The sequence below is a fragment of the Sapajus apella genome, unplaced genomic scaffold (assembly GCF_009761245.1).
Source record: "Sapajus apella isolate SASKATOON/1434 unplaced genomic scaffold, GSC_monkey_1.0 scaffold36, whole genome shotgun sequence".
Taxonomy (NCBI): domain Eukaryota; kingdom Metazoa; phylum Chordata; class Mammalia; order Primates; family Cebidae; genus Sapajus; species Sapajus apella.
Genome location: NW_022436976.1, coordinates 1,230,597 through 1,254,610, shown reverse-complemented (window position 1 = coordinate 1,254,610; position 24,014 = coordinate 1,230,597). Strand labels below are relative to the sequence as shown.

Sequence of the window (24,014 nt, the reverse complement as noted above, 5' to 3'; positions counted from 1 at the left end):
CAAAAGTTTTTTGGCCAAGTTCACCTTGCTAGTAAGTGGTAGGTCTGAGTCTCTGCGGGTGACTAAAGCTTTCTAAGAGTAGTCTCTTTCTATTAGGATCTCTCTCTAAGGTTGTCAGAGCTCAGTGTCAATGTTATTGTGCAAAGGACATTGGTCAAATCTAGTCAATCCGATATATCATCAAGAATAGGCTAGTTACCTCCAGTCCATATGTAATAACGTTACTATTACCATACGTACAATCCATCACTCATTGTAACATTACCACTGTAATCACTGTTGCATATAGCATTACAGTGTTCAGAAAACTTTGATCTTCAACATCCTTGGGAAGACAGCATAGAGATGTGTGTGTGTGTGTGTGTGTGTGTGTGTGTATGTATTGTTTTTTTTGAGACGTAATTTTGCTGTGTCGCCTAGGCTGGAGTGCAATGGTGCGATCTTGGCTCACTGCAACCTCCACTTCCCGGGTTCAAGTGAGTCTCCTGCCTCAGCCTCCTGAGCAGCTGGGATTACAGGTGCGCACCACCACACCCAGCTAATATTTGTATTTTTAGTAGAGATGGAATTTCACCATGTTGGTCAGGCTGCTCTCGAACTCCTGATCTCATGATCCGACCACCTCAGCCTCCCAAAGTGCTGGGATTACAGGTGTGAGCCACCATGCCCAGCAGAAGGCATAAAGATATTTTATAGGAAACTGAAACTTGTTAGTTGCCCAAGATGACGTAACTGAGAAGTGGAACTGGGACTCAATTCCAGGTGGAATTTCATCTGCAATGTAAGAGGAATTTTTAAAGTACTTAAAATGGAAAATATATTGAATGTGTAAAGATACTTAAAATGTGAATTCAAATCTAAATACCAATATATGACCAGTTCAAGATCAGATGATAAGCTTAGTGGCAGAAATATCTCTAAGTATTCATGCACTTAAAAGATCAGAAGTATGAAAAATTATAGAAAGCATAGTACCTTTTGACTCAGTTGAGTCTGATGACCTACTCCTAAAACCATGAGGTGGAGAGGAGGTCACTATCCACATAGGACCTACATGTAGAGTGGCACAGGTGCTGGGGAACTGGCCTGGCTGTCAGGTGAGGTTCAAGTGCATACCTCAATGGTCTTATCAACCTCCTGGAGTGTTTCAGGTGGAGTCAGCAAAGAGGTCCAAAACACAAGAGCCAAGAGTCCCAACTGCTGGACAGAATCTCAGTCTGGGCAGGCTACAGGCAGTCTGGCCATAGTCCAATGGACGGAGGTTTCCAGTTTCCAGGAAGAGAAGATAGCAAGAGAAAAGCACAGCCTCAATCCTTAGGGGCTTGAATAATAGCGCTTTGGAAAGGCAAAAAGCATATAAAGGCAGAAAGAGGAGGGATTGATCACTGATCAAAGAACGACTCTGTGCATGGTACTTCTTAGTACCTTACCTGTATTACTGCACGCAGTCATCATAACAAAGCTATAGGGTAGTCAAAACCACCCCAACATTATAGAAGATGAAAGTGGTGCTCTGCTTGCTCAAGGCCACACAGTTAAGATGCACTGGGACCACAATCTGAATGTATAGCTTTCCTCTGCCGGTCCTCAGGGCACATGGAAAGGAAGAGAAAGCCACCTCTCAACAAGCGCCCCAGGAGTCAAGCAGTCTCCCTCCCAAGTCAGCTTAGAGGCATGTGTCTCTAGACACCTGGGTGGAGTGAGAGGTATGCACACTAGAGGAGTGATGAAGGCTGAAGTACCTTGTGCTGGTTCTGTATCTCGAGAAATTGTGGGTCTGGGAGGTGGTGGGCAGTTCAGTGAGGAGCAGAGGAAAGCAGAAACAGTGGAAATGAGACTGGAGTCAATAGAATGGAAAAGGTACTAGGCTTTCATATGGCCATTTTAATAAGTGGTATGCTTTGTGAACACCTGCCATCCTGGGCTATAATACCACAACATTGTAATCTGGTTTACAAATGAGTGTACCACTTCTAAGTGTACAGAAATACTCTGTAGCATTAATGTAGGAGATATTTTTGATATTTGAAAACCCTGATTTACTGGGAAAAGCCTGAGACTTTCCACTTCCACTGTTTGCTTTCCTTCTCTTCTTTTCCAACTCCTGCATTTTGCTGCCTTTGGATGAGTGGCTTTATCTTCCTCCTAGGTAATGAAAAACCCAGTGCCCTGAGATCAAACTGCGCATTTGCTCAATGGGAGTCAAGTGCCTTTGACACATGCCAAAATTCTGTTGCTGCAAACAACAAAGAATGGCAGCAAAAGATAAAATGGCAGTATTTATTAAAGGTTTTTTTGGTCTCCTAGATAAGTAGATTTAAAACCTCTTGACAACAAAAACAACAACAAAAATAAATTAAAAAATAATCTCGATAATGACCCACAGTAAGAACTATACTTTATGTTGCAACCTACAGTATATGAGGGAACACGTATATGTGTATAAATGAAACAAAGATACATGAAACATTACCTGGCTAGATTATGGGTTGCGAATACACTGTTATTTTCTATTATATTCCAGTTCCTTTACAAACAAACAAACAAACAAAAACTGGAGTGACCTACTAGAGTAACTTTACGATCCACTTATGAGTTGAACTTAAAATCTGAATATCATCTTCTAGATCTAGAGTATAAGAACAAACTCATAGTGTTATAGGAATTCCCCTAAAAAGTAAGGTAAAGAAGAGTAGGGAAGTTCTAGGAACTGCATATACACATTCTACTCCATAGACAGCACCATAAAAGCCCATCCTAAAGGTGAAATCAAGACAACCAGTATGGAGGTGATCTCAGGCTGAAAGAGCCCAATAAAAAGGCACAATTCATTAAAACAAACCAAAAAGAACAAAAACTTTCTCCTGGCTAAAGGACCACTGAAATGATGTAACTCAAGAATCCCTGTAAACATTTTTGATGATCCACAATCCCACCAAGCATTATTCACAAGGAGGGCATTGTTAGAAAACTGATTTTATCCAAACCTGTGTGTGTGTTTTATAAAAACAGGCCAATGGATAGTAGCTGTTACATTTGCAGAATTTCCAGTCATTAGGTTGACCTCAGGGCAGGCGAGTGTTTCAGGGAGCGTGTTCTGAATCATAACTGAGCCCTCAGCTGTATTGAGGCCAACAAACTATATCTTGTGTTTTTCTCGGCATTTACTTTCAAGAAAATGTTTTAACTTAAATCTCTATTACTCCATCCACTCACCAAGAAACTTCCTTCTGAGGATTGGACAGTTTAGAAACAGTATTAATCCTCAGCTTTCCTGCAAACCACTCAGAGGCTTCAGTTATCCAGCTCAGTGCTCACAAAGAAAAATGCAGACATGGACATGATAACTGCACTCCCTATTTTTTTTCTTGTAATTACAGCTCCGGGTTTCACAATTCCAAGCCCTTTTCCTACAAACACACAATTTCTCCAGTCACAGCCATGTACCGTTTGCCTCTATCATTAATGTCTCTTATCAGAATCTTCAAAGTACTCTTTTGGGGGGCATAGAAGAGCATAGCATGTATAAGGGAATATATTCCACTCTTAGTACTAGGCTGCTCAGCTAGCAAAAAGGGGTCACTACTGAAAACTGGGTGCTCCATTTCCCTGCAATCACAGACTGACCCATTACTAAACATCTATATATACTTTGTCAGAATGAACCCCAATTTATATGCCAGTCCAGATGTCTCATACTTAATAGCACCATCACCAAGAAATATTGCTAAAATGGGTTACTTGGGGAAAAAAACTAAATTTTCTTTGGCATTCTTACATAAGGCAGGATTTCCGCTTATCTAGTGTTGCAGAAGTGTGAAGGAAAGAGGGAGATGCCAGTGATTTCCAAGATCTCTTTTAGGCCTTTAGCCAGTGATCTGAGAATGACATGAACATTATAATTACATTTTAGCACATTCTGTATGTGGATACTTGCTGGAGTTCTCTGAACCAAAATAAGTGTTCTGAGTTTCGGTCCCTACCTCAAGAGTATCTGTGGTCAAATCCTGATGTTGGACCCTGATGCCTCCCAGTGTCTGTGTAGGTCTCAGCCCCCACCTGGATGCTGCTGCTTCCTACTGGGTACAACCCCTGGCAAAGGATTCAGGAAATGCTACTGCCACCAAATCTCCCCCTCCCTGCCTCTGAAAAGTGCAAAAGATGCAAGTTTAGAAGGAAAACTATGCTTTCTTACCTTAATCAACATAACCTTTCCTTAACTGTGTTAAAACTTATCACCAAAGAAGAGGTAGAATCAGCTTCTAGCAAATGGTGAAGTTGATGATCTTCCTCCTCTTCACGTTCCCCAATCACATCTACCAGGCCATACAAAGCTACAGACTCAACACTAGTTTACTGAATGGACAGGGGTCCAAACAGTCATGAAACCATCACTGTAGGGAGTCAGCACAAGTGATAGGAAATCAAACATGACTTGATAGAAGGTAATACTGAGATTTTGGCCATGATTCCCAGGACCCAACTGGCCAACAGGCATGACCCTGCAGAATTTCTATAAAGAGGCTGAATGGCACAATCCTGCTGAAAGGATGTGCAGTGGATTTTTCACATTTATTTTTTACCATGACCTACTGTAAGAAATTCATTTACCTAATCAGTATACACAAACACAATGTGTAAAAATGAAACAAGTTTTATGAAACAATACTTACCTGGATGATGCTATGTTGCAGTAAACTCTGACATTTCCTACTGATTCTATTACAATAAAAATCAAAGATCTGGTCATGACCCACTAAATTGATTTCATGACCCACTAGTGCGTAGAGAGCAGCAACTGGGGGAAAAATGGTACAAAAGCCTTGTCTTGAAGCTGTGCTCTAGTCACAATTGGACTGTTTCTATATTTGGGGTGGTTTGGGGAGGCTGAGAGATTAGGGAGGCCTGAAGCCTTAATAACGTTTAGTTTGAAAGTAACAAAGGACAAAAATGAAAAAATTTAGTGACATTTTTGGTTAGGGCCCTTCTGCCTCCCAACTGTGTATTTTTCAGAGAAAATGGAGCTGGAAAACCAGGGTCCCTGATAGAGAACTAGGATGACATGCAGAAAGTTGGAAAATACCAAAAGCAAGATTTAAAAAATGGTTTGGGTATTTCAAAATAAAGTACTAGATCTAAATCCCTTCACATAAAACTGTTGATCTGGAAAATATGATTATATCATAAATGGCCTAAAATATGACCCAAAGCCAAACTGTAGTTATAATAATCTTTCTTCCTGAAATGATGGTTCCCTTATGACTCAAAAAATAATTAAAAGAATAAAATGGCTATGCTTTTCTAAGATTAATTCATTAATTTCAGCTTTTTAAATCATTTCAGGCTAGAAATGTTTAGGTTTACCATAAGTATATTTCCATATTAAAAAAAATAGCTACACCTATACCTTATTTGGCTAATACGTACACAGCTAACTATAGGAAGATTACTTTTTCATATGGGTATCTTTTTTTTTTTTTTGTCTTTCCTTAGAAAAATAACTTCATGTAGTTTTGGAAGCCAAAAGTTAAATATTAGAAAACTAACAATTCAGTATCAGGAATAGAAACCAGTATATATATAAGGAAGGTTTATAAGAAAGAATTACCATGGGCAAGTCAAGACTTAGTTATAACAGAAAACGCAACTTACAGCACGTACCTCGTCACCATTTGCTCTCCATCTCTTCAGGCCACTGGTTCACAACTACCACCCAAAAACCTCCAATGACAGACACTGAGGAAAGTGATGTGTGATGGCAGAAAATATGTGGGTGTAGGATCCTACACTATTTCAATGATTTTTATTTAAAGTCTTCTATAGAAAAAATTACTTATCAAATGAGCTATAAATGGTTGAGTAAGCAGAGCTTTTGAAATAGATTTAGCAAATTCAACTGCATCTCATAATGGATTATCATTAACAAGGCATGAGTTCATATGATTAGTTAATTAAGTAGAACAAGTATAATGTCTTCGGTTGAATAAAATCCAGTATTTTTTATTTATCAAACTCCAATCCCATTTCATAAATGTAAGTTATCATCAACTCCCCATCCACTTTCCCCTAACTTCTTATCTCTTTCTCACCCTATACTTTCTCCCCCCGGGCTCCAAAAAGAAAAAAAAAAATCCCTCAGCTATTTGATCTGAATATCACTGCAAAAATCAAAACCGTGTCTCCTGCCCCCAGGACAGTGAGTATTCCCCACCTGGCTGCCTCCTGCAGCTCATGCAAAATTCAATCCATAATTATAGATGCATTCTCAGTTTAGGCTGCACTTGAGATTCAATCGTGACTACAGTCAAAATCAAGAGATTTGATTAGTTTTGTCTTATTTGCCATTGACATGGGTAATGTACAGATGGCCCCTAATTTATAATGGTTCAACTTACAATATTTTGACTTTACAATGGCGCAAAAGTGATATAAATTCAGTAGAAACCATACTTTGAGTACTCATACAAGCATTTTGCTTTCACTTTCAGTACAGTATTCAATAAATTACATGAGATATTCAATACTTTATTTTAAAGTAGGCTTTGTGTTTATTTTGTCTAATGATAGGCTAATGTAAGTGTTCTGAGCATGTTTAAGGTAGTGCAGCCTGAGCTATAATGTTCTGCAGGTTACAGGTATTAAGTATATTGTCAATTTATGATATTTCCAACTTAAGATATGTTTATCATGATGTAATTCCATTATAAGTTGAGGAGTGTCTGTATATAACTACATACTACAGGATGACAGGTTTGCCTGATACACCCTAATGTGACAAATTATGGGCCAAGAGGGAAACTCCCCCAGCAAAGAATATACTGATAACTTATAGAACACCCCCCACCCCAGAATCTAAATGGCAAAAAAGTTACCAGAATCTAAATAACAACCTCAGGAAATCTTTCAGTTTCAGACTTAAAATAGAATTTTTTCAGATCCAGAGTGAGTTACATTGTTCCCAAACTGTGCTAGTCAGGAATACAAGAGGTGCCAGACCATTATGGAGCATGCGGGTGTAACAGTAAGAGGAAAGTACACTTAGAAATGAGGTATCCAAGGACTTCATGACAGGACTTCATGACCAAACCACCAAAAGCATCGGCAACACAAGCCAAAATAGACAAATGGGACCTAATCAAACTCCACAGCTTCTGCACGGCAAAAGAAACAATCATTAGAGTGAATCGGCAACCAACAGAATTGAAAAAAATTTTTGCAGTCTACCCATCTGACAAAGGGCTGATATCCAAAACCTACAAAGAACTAAAACAGATTTACAAGAAAAAAACAATCCCATTCTAAAGTGGGTGAAGGATATGAACAGACACTTTACAAAAGAAGACATACATGAAGAAATGCTCATCATCACTGGTCATTAGAGAAATGCAAATCTAAACTACATTGAGATACCATCTCACACCAGTTAGAAGGGCGATCATTAAAAAATCTGGAGACAACAGATGCTGGAGAGGATGTGGAGAAATAGGAACACTTTTACACTGTTGGTGGGAGTGTAAATTAGTTCAACCATTGTGGAAGACAGTGTGGTGATTCCTCAAGGACCTAGAAATAAAAATTCCATTTGACCCAGCAATCCCATTACTGGGTATATATCCAAAGGATTATAAATCGTTCTACTATAAGGACACATGCACATGAATGTTCATTGCAGCACTGTTTACAATAGCAAAGACCTGGAACCAACCCAAATGCCCATCGATGATAGACTGGACAGGGAAAATGTGGCACATATACATCATGGAATACTATGCAGCCATCAAAAATGATGAGTTCGTGTCCTTTGTAGGGACATGGAGGAACCTGGAAACCATCATTCTCAGCAAACTGACACAAGAACAGAAAATCAAACACCGCATGTTCTCACTCATACGTGGGTGTTGAACAATGAGAACACATGGACACAGGGAGGGGAGCATCACACACTGGGGTCTGTCAGGGGGAAATAGGGGAGGGACAGTGAGGGGTGGGGAATTGGGGAGAGAGAGCATGGGGAGAAATGCCAGATATAGGTGATGGGGAGGAAGGCAGCAAATCACGCTGCCATGTGTGTACCTATGCAACAATCTTGCATGTTCTTCACATGTACCCCAAAACCTAAAATGCAATTAAAAAAAAAAAAGAAATTGCCACAAATTGCGTGGCTTAAGAAAAATTATTCTCCCCCTTATAGAGGAAAATTAGAATTAGCCACTAATAATCTGAACTAAGAATGGCATGAAGGGAAAGAGGAAGATATATTCTTCCCAAAAAAAAAAAAAAATGAGGTATCCAAAGTGGCCATATCTCTCTATACCCAAACAAAGAAATACAGTTATGCACATGATTCTTTTGGTGAACTTGGGATTGGTTCTGAAATTTCAAAAGATCTGAGAGGGCACGGGTAGGCTTTTCTCAATTCTGTATCTTCTCAACATTAATAAAATTAATCTTTATTAGACTATTACCTCCATCCTATTTCATCGTGTTCTCTATATCTGGAAGGTTGCCCTTCTCTGCCTTCCCCTGGTTAATTCTCACTTGATAATCACTCCTTCTGGGAAGCCTTGGTGTGGGTGAGACACATCTCCTTGAGCTTCTGTGGGACTGGGCAGAGCTCTGCCATAGAATCTGCCCCCTGTTCTGCAAGTGTCTGTCACTGATCTGCCTCCCTCACTGGACTGTGAGGTCCTCGAGGGCAGTGGAAGTGTCCAGTTCATCTATATCTCCCCAGCACCAAATAGTCAGTCTAGAAGTAACAGACAGTTATTGAATGTACAAACAGATATGAGTAACACAACTATTATCCCTTTACTATCAAAAGCAGAGTCACTTTTCATGCAATCATGGCACTCAAACTTAATGCCACACAAAATATGGAAAACTTCAATATTTCTTAAACAAAATAATGATGAAATAATCAAGGCAAAAGGTCCTTTAATAAAGGCAAAGGTTTATTTACTCACACATAATCAAACAGAGGAAAATGCTTATGTACATATCTTCACTGAAATAACTTACCCCTATCATCCAGCTGCAAAAGCTGGATAATATAGTCCTTTTAATTTGCTAACCTAAACTAAGTCAGGTTCTTGTCCACACTGATTTGTTGGACTAAATTAAACCAACCCTGTATTAGTCTGTACTTTTCTTTGTACTTTGTCATGCTGATTCCTCTTTTCATAGTTGTTTGGATGATTTAGACATTTGGAAACAAAAGTCTAAAGTCTGGTGATTTATTCCTTTCTAAGTGATTCTACTGCTCCTTCAGCAGCATCAGCTTCAGGAAGATGATGTACATTATTAAATTATTTGACAATGACAAAGTGAACTAGATGGCATTACACACACACATTTTTAAATGGGATTTGTTGCTTGCGATTATGCCTGCTTGTCCATTCAGATGAAACGCCCCTGCTTGTGAAATGAGTCTGAGAAGTCTGACAGAGTTAATATCTAATATCAGTTAAGGAAACTGATGGAAGCTAACTCCAAAGGTCGGGTGAATATTTTGATAGAACTTCAGAGGATTCAGTTATGGTAGGTAAATATTTATGGACAACCCAAAATAAATACTGCACTGTGTTCTGTATAAGATATAAATGAAACTTTTTTCTTTTATTAAGGTTTTAGTCATTTTATCTTTAATTATGATACTCCCTTGATAAGGAGGAAGGAACACTACACATATTCAAATTTCTAGTCAAAAAATGAGGGTTTCTGAAATGGTTGCAGATTTTAATAGCAAAAGCCCATAAAATTAATAATAACCAGCACTCATGTTTAAAACATGTACCTCCAAATTTATATTGAGAATCATAAGATGCCACAAATAATTCACTTATGACACAAGGCAGAGGAAGGTAAATCTGTTCAAAAGTCATAAGTAGATTTTTCTGTTTTTGTGGTTTATATTAACAGATGGGTACCTACCATTATTATAATAAAAACTAATTTTGAAGAAATCTGAGCTTAATGAGAATTCAAATACATGCAAAAGCAATTTTCCAGCACATCTGAATTACAAGGGATCCAGTTCTTCCTTCTTAGTCTTATAATGGTTCTCTAATGAGTCTACGAATCTCTGCAGAAAGCTCATTTTCAGCTAATAGTATCTAATAGAAGTCACTCCCTCCTCATTTTGTTTCTTATTTTCAAGGCTTTCAAGATGAACTGTATAGGAGTAGACTATATTATTGGATGCATTCCAGTCTCTGGGACACATCAATTTCCAAACGTTACTGCCAAGGCCATGTAGAAGAGTCAAAAAAATTAAAAAGTCCTGAAAAAGAGCAGTTGTTTTAACTAGTTGGAGGTGATGATTTATCAAGAACTGTTAATCTGCTGCCATGTGAAGAGCTTCAGCACATTCACTTTCCATCTTGGTGAGTGTCAGAATAATTTCTAATTATGGTTTGGGGCAGTTTTCTCACTTGAAGCTAAACAGAAGTTTGAGGAAATGTGTGCATTTAAAAAAGTAATCATCCGCTCTGCTGGTAGATAAGATACAATTATGCACAAACTGTGCCTAGGCAATTTAGGGGGTCATATAAATGACTGAATTATTATTTTTAAACTAAAGTGAAGACAACATATTCTTATTTATGAGAGAAGGGAAGTATAATGATTCATTTAGTTTTCAAGTTAGATTGCATATCATTAATGTGTAAAATGGAATTTAGGTAGTTATTCTACATTGATTTAATGTTTTTTTGGGATTAACCACAACTGGAAAAAAGCACTTCATGCAAAAACAACCTTTAGACTTTCATAAAAACCTCATTTTTACAACTTATTACTGTGTGTAACTTTGGACAAGTTACTTAACCTCAGTTGAGCCTCAGTTTCCTTACTTTTGACTAGGGTTAATAATACCATCTTTTAGGAATCACACATACTCAAAACTTGGCATTTGTTATCTATAGCTATTAGACATTATCTTAATGTTCACTTGCCTTCAGGATGAACATATTTATGCTTTTTCCTAACTAGAGAATAAACCCAAACAAAATATGAAGGTTCTAATAAGCACCCTAATAAAAGGGGAACATCTATCCAAATTATATTGTCCATCCCTTCCATTTATGTCCCCATTCCCCCACATGATGCCTAATTCCACTTTTGGGATTTATTACCTTGTGCTAAGTACTGACTTCTTCCTGAAGAGGCCCCTAAAAATGCAAAAGCTCAAGGAAACAATAATAACTAAGCTCTTATCACTTTGTAAGAGTGAATTTGTGTGGTTTTCTCTGAGACAAATGATCCCACATACTAACACTTGGTACCTGGGAAAGGATAAAATTGCTGTTACAAAGAAGCAATCCTAGTCAACAGTGTAAATGACAAGTAAACTTAAAAAAAGTGGAGGGGCAAAAGGGCACAGGATATATTTCGCAATTTTGCTTAAGTAAGCTTTGTCAGTTAATCATTCATTAGATACTAAGAACCTTTGGAAAGAAACTCAGGAAAATGGCATTAGTAGTTGCCTCTAAGGAGGGGAACTGGTTAGGCAGGTGCAAGAGTGATAGTAGAAGGGCAAGACCCACTTTTACTGCATATCCTTTTGTACCTTTTGAATTTGGCACTGCAGGCATACATTATCTATACAAAAGTTTTAATTAAAAAATTCAATCCTCACAATCTGTCATTTGTCCTTCATCATCTTTTAGATTATTTGTTTACAGTATTTGACATTTAAACATTGACTTTTGGCTGGGCACAGTGGCTCATGCCTGTAATCCCAGCCCCTTGGGAGGCTAAAGAAGGAAGATCGATTGAGCCCAGAAGTTCAAGCCTGCAGTGAGCTATGATCATGCCATGGCACTTCTGTCTAGATGACAGAGTGAGACCGTGTCTCTAAAAACAAACAAACAGATAAGCTGCACTTTTTCCCTAAAATGTAAGTTGGAATCATGTAAAATCTGATAGGCCTCTAAAGGCTGATTTTCCTTAAAGTATTAAACATGAAAAATATTCAAAATCTAAAGATACAACATTATTAGACAATTAACATTATTTACTGACTTTCTGTATATACAGTTTCCTTCACTAAAACTTAAGCTTCCTGCACACAGGGCTTCTACTTTATTAATCTATGAGGCCCCATTGAGAGAAACACTGAACTTTCACAAGAATACTTTCTTGAATTTCAAGAAAGAAAAGTCATTAAATGAAACATGATGTTTTGATTAAGAAGGAACTTCTCAAGATTTTTATAAAAACAAACAAAACAACAATAACAACAGACAGAGGCAGGGACAGGGAAAAAGAGAAGGAGAAACAGCTATAAACCACCTATGCTCACAATAGAACTTTTAGGACCCTACTGATGGGGAATGCTTGTGAAACACCAAATATGTCATAAGAAGGGAGAATTAAGGCTGACCTAAAATCATGAGAACATTTGTTCAACAAAATATTTGCTACATGCCTATTGTGTGCAAGGCCTTGGTGATAAAATGTTGACCAATGCAGACATGATCCTAGCCCTCATAGGTTACATAATGGGAGACACAGAAAGGTAGACAGGCAATTATCATGTGGTATGATAAATATAAAAGGAAGCTGATAAGAGAGTTTTAGGAGCTTATAAAAGGAGAACCAATTCCATGTTTGGAAAAGTGATGTCTAATACCACAGTGGGTGGGACTAGAGCTTTGGAGTTCTCGAAACTCGAGTTCAAACCCTCGTTTTACAGGTTGCACTCTATAACCTTGGTCAATTTATTTACTCTCTCTAGGCCTCAGTTTCACCAACTTTAAAATAGGAATTATGATAGTATTGAGTTCAAAGAGTTGATTGCATGTCATAAATCTGGTATGGTGTGTTGCGAATGGCAAGTACCCAATAAATATTAGTGATAACAGTAAGCTGAGAACTTAAGGCAGGTAAAAGGGAAGAGAGGAGGAAGGAAGAGTACCCAGACAAAGGGAAAATCCACAAAAGCAACAGTCTCATCAGCTTCAGTGAAAGAACCTCACTTGATCCATGGGTCAGGGGGTGCTTGAGGTGGGATCAGAGGTGAAGCTAAAGCTGGAAAGGCAAGCAGAGACCAGGTCAATGGGTTTATCGAAGCTCAGTGGGGGCCCCTCAAGAAGTTTAGTCAGAGAAGGGACAGGATCAGATCTGATTTTTTAAAAGACCAGCTTGGCTACAGTGTGGGAATGGAATGGAAAATGACAAGACTAGAGGCAGAGATCAGTGATGATAATATTAGAATAATTCCTTGGTTATTGCAGATTTTCACAGTTGGGAAGGCAAACATCACAGGAAAAAATATATAGCAATCTAAAGAGGGTCTTGAAGTAACTATCTGCTTGTATTAGTATTTCATTCATTCATTCATTCATTCACTCACTCACTCACTCAACAAGCATTAACACCCACTAAGGCAGTGAGCTGGTGCTGTGAGAGATTTCTACAAGCACTGCCCTACAGGACCCTGCTCTTCAGAAGCATCCCATCCAACACTGACTGCCCATATTTCTCTCCCTGCCTGGGAGGCCTGTTACTCTGGTGACCCAGATCATGTGCAATGCAAAGGCAGGCACCAGCAGGGGATCCAAACCTGCAGGCAGTATCACAGAATAGAGAAATGTCACTGACTACATCAGTGTATAGCTGACTTCTTATTAAAGGAGTAAATCTTCCGTGACCTACTGATAAATGAATAATAATAGTCAACATTCATCAAATGTCCTGTTCTATGAATTTCAGGTAGATTAACAAATTTATTACAACAATTTTGTGAAATACGTATTATTATTACCACTTTATAGATGAGAAAACTGAGGCAAGAGACACTCCCTAAAGGTCACAGAATTAGAAAGCGGTGGAACTGAGACTCAGTCTAATGTTTTTATCCACTATATCATGTGACTTCTGGCAGTGCGCCACCAGGCTGATACCAGAATGAAATGAATTTAAAATGTATGCTTCAAAATCTGGGCAGGGGAAAAGATCACTGCTCACTTAAGTATCAGGGAGAAAAAAGCCTGGAATCTTTTATTATAGAAATAAAATAAAATGGATGAATAAATATGGTGACAGCCTCTTGAGAAGAAATTGGACTACTCTCATCAAAAGAGTGCATTATTGAAAGGGTTTTGAAATCGATTTTGCTCTTTTAAGTTCAAACTATAGCTCTGCTATTTGGCCTATAACACATTAGAAAGTATTCAAACGCGATTACATTCCTTATCAGTTTAAAAGAGTGGGACATCTCACAGACTCAGAGGAGGAGAGGTGTGGCAAAGAGATCAAAGGGCTAAGAGAGAGATCTGTTACTCTTTTGGTTTTCTGCTAATGGAGGGTGGAATAAAAGCTGATTATCTCAGTGAGAAATTAGTGGAATATGCTTATTTTCTCAGACCGTAAAGGATTTCATCAACCAAGTAGTGGAGACGTAAGGAATAAGCATATTTTAATCATAAGCTCTATGAGGCATTTCCAATGTGAAGTGAATAAAGACAAAATAGAAAAAAAAAAAACATTCTTAAATCTCCAGAAATGAAAGAAACCACCAGCTTCTTGCAACGCCACTGGATGCCAATAGCAACGGAGTCTTGAGGCTGGGTTCTTAACTGGCATTGAGAAGAATCCCAGGCCAGATGGCATTTTAAAATCCAATCTTACTCTATTTGTCTCTCCCCACTAACCTACATTGCACTTAAAGCCATCAGCCATTTCACAAGCTGCAGTATTTCAAAGTAGTCACAACCCTTGAGAACAGAAAAGCTCTCTTAATTGCTGTGAGTTTTAAAATATAGAGAATAAAAATTATGGAATTTGTGAAACAACCATCTCTAATTAAACACGCTCGGTAGCACACACACCCAACACAGCACAGAGGGTATAGCTTTTCAAACCTAACCCATTCATGCACGCATTTAGCACAGTTCACCAACACAACACTTTCCTTCCATTCATTCACTTACTAGTCTTGTTCTTTGGGACTTACTCGCCACCACTGAAAACTAACTCGAGAAGCCCCAGATCTATGGGCGCCGACACCCGGTTAATTCATCCAGCCTGCCTTGCTCCAGGCGCCAGGCAGGACTTGGGGGCTTCGGTGTCACAACTGGCGCTGCCCCCTGGAGGGACGCCCAGCCTCCACTCGCCCTCCTGGAGCGGCACCCCTCGCGGGCCCCCGCTCCCTGGGAAACACTCAGCGTTGCATTGTCGTTGCTGCCGTTTAATTTTCACAAATAAAAATGCCCCTGAGGCGGACTCCCCCGCCCACCCACCTGCCCGAGACCGAACCACCACACTGAATCCGACCCTACAGAAGGCTGCCGGAAGCCAGGAGGTGTGAACAATGAACTTCTCTCTGACTCTGACACACATATACACACACACTCGCTACCCGATGGGAAGTTGTGAGCTAGCCCGGGGGCCGCTGCCGCGACTCCACAGGAAACGCGGCTGCCGGCGGCGGGGGAGGGCCCGACGCGCGCCCCGGCCGCGCCCCTAGAGTCGCGGGGCGGGCAGTTACCTCCTTCCTCCGGCTCGGCGCCCCGGGTCGGGTGATGAGGGCCGTCTCCTCGCACACCACGGCCACGTCCTCCACGAACACGCAGTCCGGAAGGCTCTCGTCGGCCGGCAGCTCCACCACCTGCAGCCCCAGCTTGCTGCCCAGGACGCCCACGTACAGCTGGTGCTGCCGCTCCGCGCGGGCGACGTCCACCTCCTCGCCCTTGGCGCTCCTCAGCGCGTGCTGGCCGAGCGACTCGGGCAGCGCCCGCACCACGGCGTGGGTGGCCCGGCCGAAGGCGGCGGGGTGGCCGAGCCCGGCCATGGCTTCGGGAGGCTTAGGGGCGGCGGCGGCGGCGGCGGTGGCCGGGTTCTCCCGCGGGCAGCGCGCGCCGAGCCTGCGAGCGCCCGGCGGCTCCCCTTGGCAGCCGATGAATGTGGTGCAGGAGGAGCCCAGCTCGCGCCCGGAGCCCTGCCCGCGCGACTGAGCATGCCCAGAGCTCCGGGCGCCGGCCCGCGCGCAACCTGCGCGCCCACTCCGGCGCTCACAGGTCTCGCGCCAGCCCAGGCGGGAGTTGTAGCAGCGAGCGCCGCGCGAGGAGTGGGACTGGGAGACGCGGCCGGGGGCGCAGCGAGGGCGGGAGGTCTGCGCAGGCGGGGAGCTCGGCGAAAAGCCTCGCCTACTCGGACCTGGCGGTACCTGTATTCTGTCGCAGGTGCACGCCTCCCATCGTTCCCAGCGCGGACTTGGAGAGCGGGCCTCCGTCTGGACAGAGCGGCTGGAGGGCTTCGTGCTCTTTACTGGAACAGTTTAAACCTCACCTGCTTACAAAGTCTAGCCCACTTTTGAAGAGCTATAATGGCTTACAGATTCTTCATTTTGAGCTTAAATCCCACGAGTCCCAGTTCTGTTTTCTGGCCTTACCTAAAGTGCAAGGTTTTTGTTTTGTTGTTTTGTTTTGTGTATTTGCGTGTGTTTTTCACAAAACGGCATTCGCATATCTGAAAACAGTTCTGATTATCTGTGCTGCCTAACACCATCCTCTAGTCCCCACCCTAACCCCCTCCAGTCCTGGAGCCCAAACCACTGAAAAGTAACTAGTGATTTGGTTTCCAAGTCCCTTCAACATTCTGGTCAGCTTCCTTTTGATACACACCAATTTGCCTGTATCCTTTTAAAATCATAGTATCCGGAAAAGAAACAATTCTTCCTGTGTGGTCTGACCAGCACTGGCTACAGCAGCACCCTTGTTCCAGATGCTGGGCCTCTAAGAACACTGCCTAAGCCTGCCTTCACTTTTCTGGTGGTCTAGGGCCAAGGCCCAGGCTACATCCTTCTTGCCATAACTCTGATCCCAGCTTTTAGGAAATGCGGATTTCTAGGAGCAGGTCTATCTGAGCATCCTAGAATGGTTGCCCCAATTGAGCCCAGAGATATGATCTCCCTCTCTTCCCTTCCACAAGGGTGATGTGAATTTATAAATGAGTTTCAAAATTCTCAGCTTCAAATTTGAGTTTCGTTTTGTTATGTTTTGTTTTTGACGGAGTTTCACTCTTGTTGCCCAGATTGGAGTGCAATGGTGCGATCTCGGGTCACCACAACCTCCACCTCCCAGGTTCAAGCAATTCTACTGCCTCAGCCTCCTAAGTAGCTGGGATTACAGGCATGCGGCACCACACCTGGCTAATTTTGTGTTTTTAGTAGAGACCGGGTTTATCCATATTGGTTAGGCTGGTCTTGAACTCCTGAAATCAGGTGATATGCCCGCTTTAGCCTCCCAAAGTGCTGGGATTACAAGTGTGAGGCACCGTGCATGGCCTATTTATTCTTATTATTTATTGTTTATTTAGCTCCCAGGTTAAATTAAGTATAGGACTTCATTCCACCCTTTACCGCAGACTTTATCAGACATTAAGGCTCCATCTATCTCTAGCTGGCCACCATCTAGCAATCTTCAGTCATGCCTGTGCCTTGTTGGAGCCTGAATACTTCACCTACTGCTTCGTGCTCTGAGCCTAAATATGAACAGGGCTCTGTGTACCACTCTGGGCTCATGTCAGTCTAGCAGCCAATAAAAACCTGATGTTAGCCATGTCTTTCCATACTAAAATTGGGTAGCTGTTCTTTTAAGATCTAATTTTGTAGTTATCCCTATTAAATGTTATTTACTTCTTTCTAACTTGTCTAGTTTTGATTCTGTCATCTCGTGCATTATTTATTGCTTCTAATTTGTGCCATCTGAAATTTGATAAGCATGCCTTCTGTCTTCTCTAAGCAGTTGTCAAAAAGTGTTAGAATGTATGTATTAGTAAAAAAGAATAATAAACATACCAAATCCAGTAGATGATACTTTACAGGCCTTCACGCTTCAGCAATGAAGGACTGTTTTTAGAAAAATGGACTTTATTGAACTTAATACATTGATATGTTCATTTTTCCCATGAATATTTATGGAAAATTCCCAAGGCACACCACCATGTTATGCACTTCAGAGTCACACAAGAAGCAAGCACAAGGACATGATCCTTACCTTGAAGAGCTCACAATCTCACTAGGAAAACAAAACATCCAGAATTGGAGCGTGGTAAGTGCACATGAGAGGTATAGAGGTATATTACAAAGTGCTACAGGAAGATGAGGGAAAGACAGATCTCTATGGCAGGTGGGAGTGGAAGAAAGCTGCCTGAAGGTGACTGGACTTGGTTTAAGCCTTGAATAATTTTTGGATGTGAGTAATTGAAGGAGAGAATGAGAATTCCAAAGGAAAGGCATTTTCAAGGGACAGTAGGTAGATCAATTTACATATCTATAGCTGCTGTAACAAAACAACTCTAACACATATAATGGCACAAAGTTGATAGAAGCTTATCTCTTGTTCACTTAAAGTCTAACTCAGATGTTCCTGATTGGTTCTCTGCTCTTTTTTTCCAAGCAATATCCAGGGATCCAGGCTTCTTCTATTTTGTGGCTCCAACCCTTCAACATGTGGCATCCAAGTTTACTGTGCTCTCTGTGTTAGTCAGTTCTTATGCTGCTAATAAGGACATACCCAAGTTTGGGTAATTTATAAAGAAAAGAGGTTTAATGGACTCACAGTTCCACATGGCTGGGGAGGCCTCACAATCATGGCAGAAGATGAAGGAAGAGCAAAGAGACATCTTACATGGTGGCAGGCAAGACAGCTTGTGTAGAGGAACTCCCCTTTATTAAATCATCAGATCTCATGAGACTTATTCACTACCATGAGAATAGTACAGGAAAGACTTGCAACCATGATTCAATTACCTCCATCCTGGTCCCTTCTACAATACTTGGGAATTATAGGAGCTACAGTTCAAGGTAAGATTTGGGTAGGGACACAGCCAAACAATATCACTCTTCCTCCTCAAACTGAAAGAACAGGAAAGAACATATAGCACCACATGTGAAAGGCTTAATAGGTCAGCCCTGGAAGGGATGCATATAACCTCTGCTCCTATTCTTCTGGCTAAAATTCTGCCACCCAGCTACAATAACCATGAGAAAGGGCTGGAAAGTACAGTCTGCTGTAGGCCCAGAAAGAAAAGAAAACAAGAGGTTGGGAAAACAGCTAGCTGGTGTCTGCCCCCAGAGAAGTAGTGGGGAAAATGGAAAACAAAAGGGAGCCAAGCCTTCATCACATAAGCTGTGGAGAGGCATATTGTGTGGAAATTAAGAGCATAAGCTTCTGGAGCCAGACTGTGGCTCTACTATTTCCTTGTTGCATGATCTTAGGCATGTTACTTAAAATGTTACTTTGCCTCAATTTCATTGTCATCTATAAATGAGGAGTAATGAATGAATTATCATAGAGTTATTATAAACGTTAATATTGCAAAGTGCTTAAAACATGTCTAGAGTAGTAACAAGAGCCTAATAGATGCTCAGTAAATATTATGCATTGAGAGGTTTTGAACAGAAAGCTTTGCGCATGGTTTCCTACTGATGGCCACACCACACATGCACATTCATTGAATTACCAGAGTCATACAGCTACTTGAAGGTATGCTTTCCAATAGAACTAGTGGCCTTCCTAGGTTAACAGGCCAAATCTCATCCACAAGTGTGATCATAGATTCAATAAATATTTATCAAACCCTGGTTATATGCCAGGTATTGTGCTAGGCACTGGGGATGTAATTATGAATGATAATGTATGGCTATGGTCAAGTTGCTCCTTTTGCTCTTCTGGACATTTCAAGACCTTTATAATCAATTTCCTTTAAATTCCCTCTTTTCAACATACCTAAGCTATTTCTGTTCTGGTTGGATGTTGATTAACACAGGGGCAAGTTTCTATTCCATTTTTAATATTGCTGATACGTAGCTTTATTTGAAGTCAGTTTTAGACAGCGAGTATCTGAGGATTAACACCAGCATTCCTGTCTTGATCTTTTCTTCCTCCATTTTAGCAGAGACAAGATTTACTTTCATAGGAGTTAGGTGCTTTGAGGTGGAGGTGTGTATTAGCCTGTTTTCACACTGCTGATAAAGACATACAGAAGACCGAGTAATTTATAAGGAAAAAGAAGTTGAATGGACTCACATTTCCATGTGGCTGGGGAGGCCTTCCAATCATGGCGGAAGGAAAAAGGCACATCTTACGTGGCCACAAGGCAAAAAAGAAAATGAGAGTCAAGTGAAAGGGGTTTCCCCTCATAAAACCATCAGATCTTCTAAGACTTATTCAGTACCACGAGAACAGTAAGAGGGAAACTGCCCTGCATGGTTCAGTTATCTCCTACTGGGTCCCTCCCACAACATATGGGAATTATGGGAGCTACAATTGAAGATGAGATTTGGATGAGGTCACAGCCAAGCCATATCAGAGTGGGAATTCTCAAAGAGAATGAGGGCTCAAGGGTGTTCTTGTCCATCCTAAGTACTAGAAATATTGGATCAAGTAAGTACCATAAATCTGCAATTTGAACTAAGTCCTGAGTGTTTCAACATAATCATTAGATACATGTTTACTGTGAAAGAAACCCATTGCTGCAGATTGCCTTTTATATCCAAAGAGTGAGTGACGTTTGGTTGAATGAGCAGGCAGTGAGTTACAAACCAGGAGATGGTTCCATGGTAACCAGGACTGTTGTTCCTAAAGTCATGATACATAGCTTCCTAATCTCAGTTTCTCCAGCTTTCATTTGGGATTTCGTTCATTAAACAAATATTTACTAAGCATCTGCAGTATGTATGGTAGAGGAATACATCAAAGCAGTGGATAAGCCCCGGGTTTTCGATTCAGACAAACCTGAATTTGATTCCTGGCCCTCCTGCATCCTGGCTGTATCACCTTAGTGTACCCAAGATCTGTGTTTCACCATCTTCTGTCTTGCTTGAAGATGTAGAGGACTGATCTTCATGGACTTCATCACCTGGGATTCCATTTTTGTTGGTTTTGGCCAATGGAACACACCTACAGGAGATTGGAAGACAAGAGGAGACACAGATTGGGGTATTTATTTCTCTGGCTCCCTTCCTACTTTTTAATGGTTGTAGCAACAGTTCCATCCTTCTACAATACATAGCTTCTGCTGGTGGCCCCTCTTCCATGGTTCTAGCTGTCAGCTGGGTTCTGATAAGGCTGTTGCCTTCCACGATGCATAACTTCTGCTGGCGGCCCCTATTCCATGGTTCTAGTTGTCAGCTGGGTTCTGATAATGCTGGTGCTGTCCATTATTCCATCTAGGGGTGGCACTGGCTTCTCGTGTTTTCCTAGTCCTTGGGTGCCTCAGTGTTCCTTGCTGGTTCTCTTTACCATGCCTACACCTCTAAAAACTTTCCTTTTATTAAACATGCTCTTCAGAATTCTTTAAGTATGCCATTTTTTTTTTTTTTTACCAGGGCCCTCACTTAGAACTCACTTGTTATACATATATATGTGTGCACACACAATGTCTTGAATTAATGTGTAAAGTGGGAGTTATAATACCTTGTTCTCAGAGTTGTTGTGAGGCTGAAATGTGACTGCATATACAAAGGATCTGAGCATTGTCTCTAGGACACAGGAAGTACTCAATTATGATAGCCACTGATATTAACAGATACTATGCTCTTGTGCCAGGTATTGTATTCATTATGAAGTATCTGTCTGCCTTTGTATAAAATGCCCATTTTCTCCACTTAAAATACCCAAGTCCTTCAAATGAGATAACATAAAGTGCCCACCGCAATGACAGGCATGCTGCAAGCACTCAGTGCTTTCTGCTCTTCAAAGCTCAGCCCTCTCTGCTCCCCATCTCCTCCTGTGCAAGCAACACATTCCCTTTCTGAATTTCTGTAACTCTTTATTCCTCTGTTGGGGCTCAGAAAACAATGCCCCAAAATGAAGGCCTCAGAAGCAGCCTCAGATGTGTATGTTTGTTCTGTGACCTTCTCCTCTATTCCTGTCTCTCAGTCCCATGCCCTGCTGAGGCTAGCCTCGGAAACTAGAATCCTTCCCCAAGGCGGGTCATAGAAACCAAAATGCCTTTTTCCCCAAAGCCAGACATAAAACCTAAAAATATTACTCTAACTTTCTTTCTGCCCTGTTTCTGTGAAAACTTGCCATAAAGAAATTATCTGACATACCTTGTTTGTAGATCATAAGACCCCCATTCCAGAGAGGGTCCTGTCCTATCCCCAGAAGGAAGGAATGCTGCTCAGAGAGACCAAGAAGAATCTAGACAGACAGGCCTGGTTGGGCTTCTTCGTTCAGTTTATTAGCATTAGATCCTACCCTTTTGGTCCAATCATATTTCTACACAGCTGTCCAAACTTTCTTAAAACTAAGCATAAAAATGGACAATTTCTCCTGTGTCTTTGGGTCTTCATTCTGAAGGCTCCTATGTATACACACTAAATAAATTTATATGCATTTTCTTTTATTAATCTGCCTTTTGAGAGTTTCTTTTTCAGCGAAACTTCAAAGGGCCCTTGGTCTCCACACCACTCTTATGCTGCTTATTACTTTCTCCTAGCACAGTGTAATAACCCACTGATGCCAGAGTCATCTACTTCATTACAACCACATTAGGGGCTAATGAGATAATCAAAATATCCTGCAAAGTACAAAGTACTATATAAGTATGTTGAATTTTAACAAGTTTGTGATGCATTATGATAATAAGCAGAGGCGAATGTTGCCCCAAAGTTCTTTTTTTAGATTCAGCAGGTACATGTGCAGGTTTGTCACATGGATATGTTACATAATGCTGAGGTTTGGGCTTCTATTGAACCCATCATCCACATAGTGAACACAGTACCCAACAGCAAGTTTTTCAGCCCTTCCCACCTTCCCTCCTGCCTCTTTTTGGAGTCCCTAGTGTCTGTTGTTTTCATCTTTATATCCATGTGTATTCACTGTTTAGCTCTCACTTATAAGTGAGAACACGAAGTATTTGATTTTCTGTTTCTGCATTAATTCACTTGGGATAATGACTTCCAGCTGCATCCATGTTGTTGCAGAGGACATGATTTCATTATTTTTATGGCTGTGTAGTATTCCATGGTGTATTTCAGTATACACCAGTATTCCATATACACCGGTATTCCATGGTGTATATGTAACACATTTTCTTTATCTAATACAACACTGATGGGCACCCAGGTTGATTCCATTACTTTTCTGTTGTGAGTAGTGCTGTGATGAATATATGCATAGCAGTGTCTCTTTGGTAGAACGATTTCTTTTCCTTTGTGTAGAAGGGGATTGCTGGGTCAAATGGTAGTTCTCCATACTTTTATATCAGCTACCTTTTTTAGTTTTTCAGAGCTTTTGGCAACATTATTTTTCCAGAAGTATGTTTATGATCATTTGATATTCAATATATATTTATAAGGAAAGAAATAGTTTGAGGGGAAAGACCTTTCAAATTTTAGGAAATCTAAATGTAGAAGAAAAGAAAAACATTTCTCTAGTTAAAACTCTTATATCTGTACATGTATGTATGTGTACACACACACACACACACACACAAAACAGGGCTCTGATAACCCCCTTCATTTACTTGTGAAATGAAGTTGCTTCATTTTCTTATGAAGCACAAAGAAATTGAGTCAGTTTCACAATGCCAGGGAATCACTCCGTTTGCTTTTGTGGCACAATGGTTTTAACATAGCATTGGTATACACATGTCCAAAGAATCCTTTGCTTCAGTGATGCTTCTTTCTCATGGCTTCTTTTTTTCTGCTGGTCTTTCTCCTTCTGCTTCTACTCCATTGCTCTTCCTCATTCTTTCCTTTAAATGTTGGTATTTCCCAGAGTTCCCTAGCCTCCATCTCTCTTCTTCCAACTTTACATGCTCCCTCTTTTGGATGAGCAAATCTAGGCCCATGACTTCAAATATACCCCAGCGCCAACATGGCTCAAACCTTCATTTCTGGTCTTGTCCTGCCCAGCTTCAGAACTGCCTAAAAGTCAGTTTGGCTGCTCCACAGGTACTCCAAAGTCGACATCCCAAAGCACAGCTCATCCTGTCCTGCCCAGGATTGCTCCTTCCAATCCTGATTCCATTCATACTAGTAGTTGCTTAAGCCAGTCATC

General features: G+C 40.9%; 1 protein-coding gene across 2 annotated transcripts in view; it reads right to left on the bottom strand.

Moving 5' to 3' along the window:
* The window catches only part of DDAH1 (dimethylarginine dimethylaminohydrolase 1), a 174,323-nt gene extending 158,374 nt beyond the window's left edge, over positions 1 to 15,949 (bottom strand). The window contains exon 1 of one of the 2 annotated variants that reach the window (XM_032296386.1): positions 15,491 to 15,949. In XM_032296386.1, the coding sequence (XP_032152277.1) occupies positions 15,491 to 15,793 (303 nt within the window). In that variant the 5' untranslated portion in view covers positions 15,794 to 15,949. Of the gene's footprint in view, positions 1 to 14,933; positions 15,327 to 15,490 lie in introns of those variants that run through there. The other variant, XM_032296389.1, reaches the window with a different exon arrangement.
* Between the last annotated feature and the right edge of the window lie 8,065 nt (positions 15,950 to 24,014).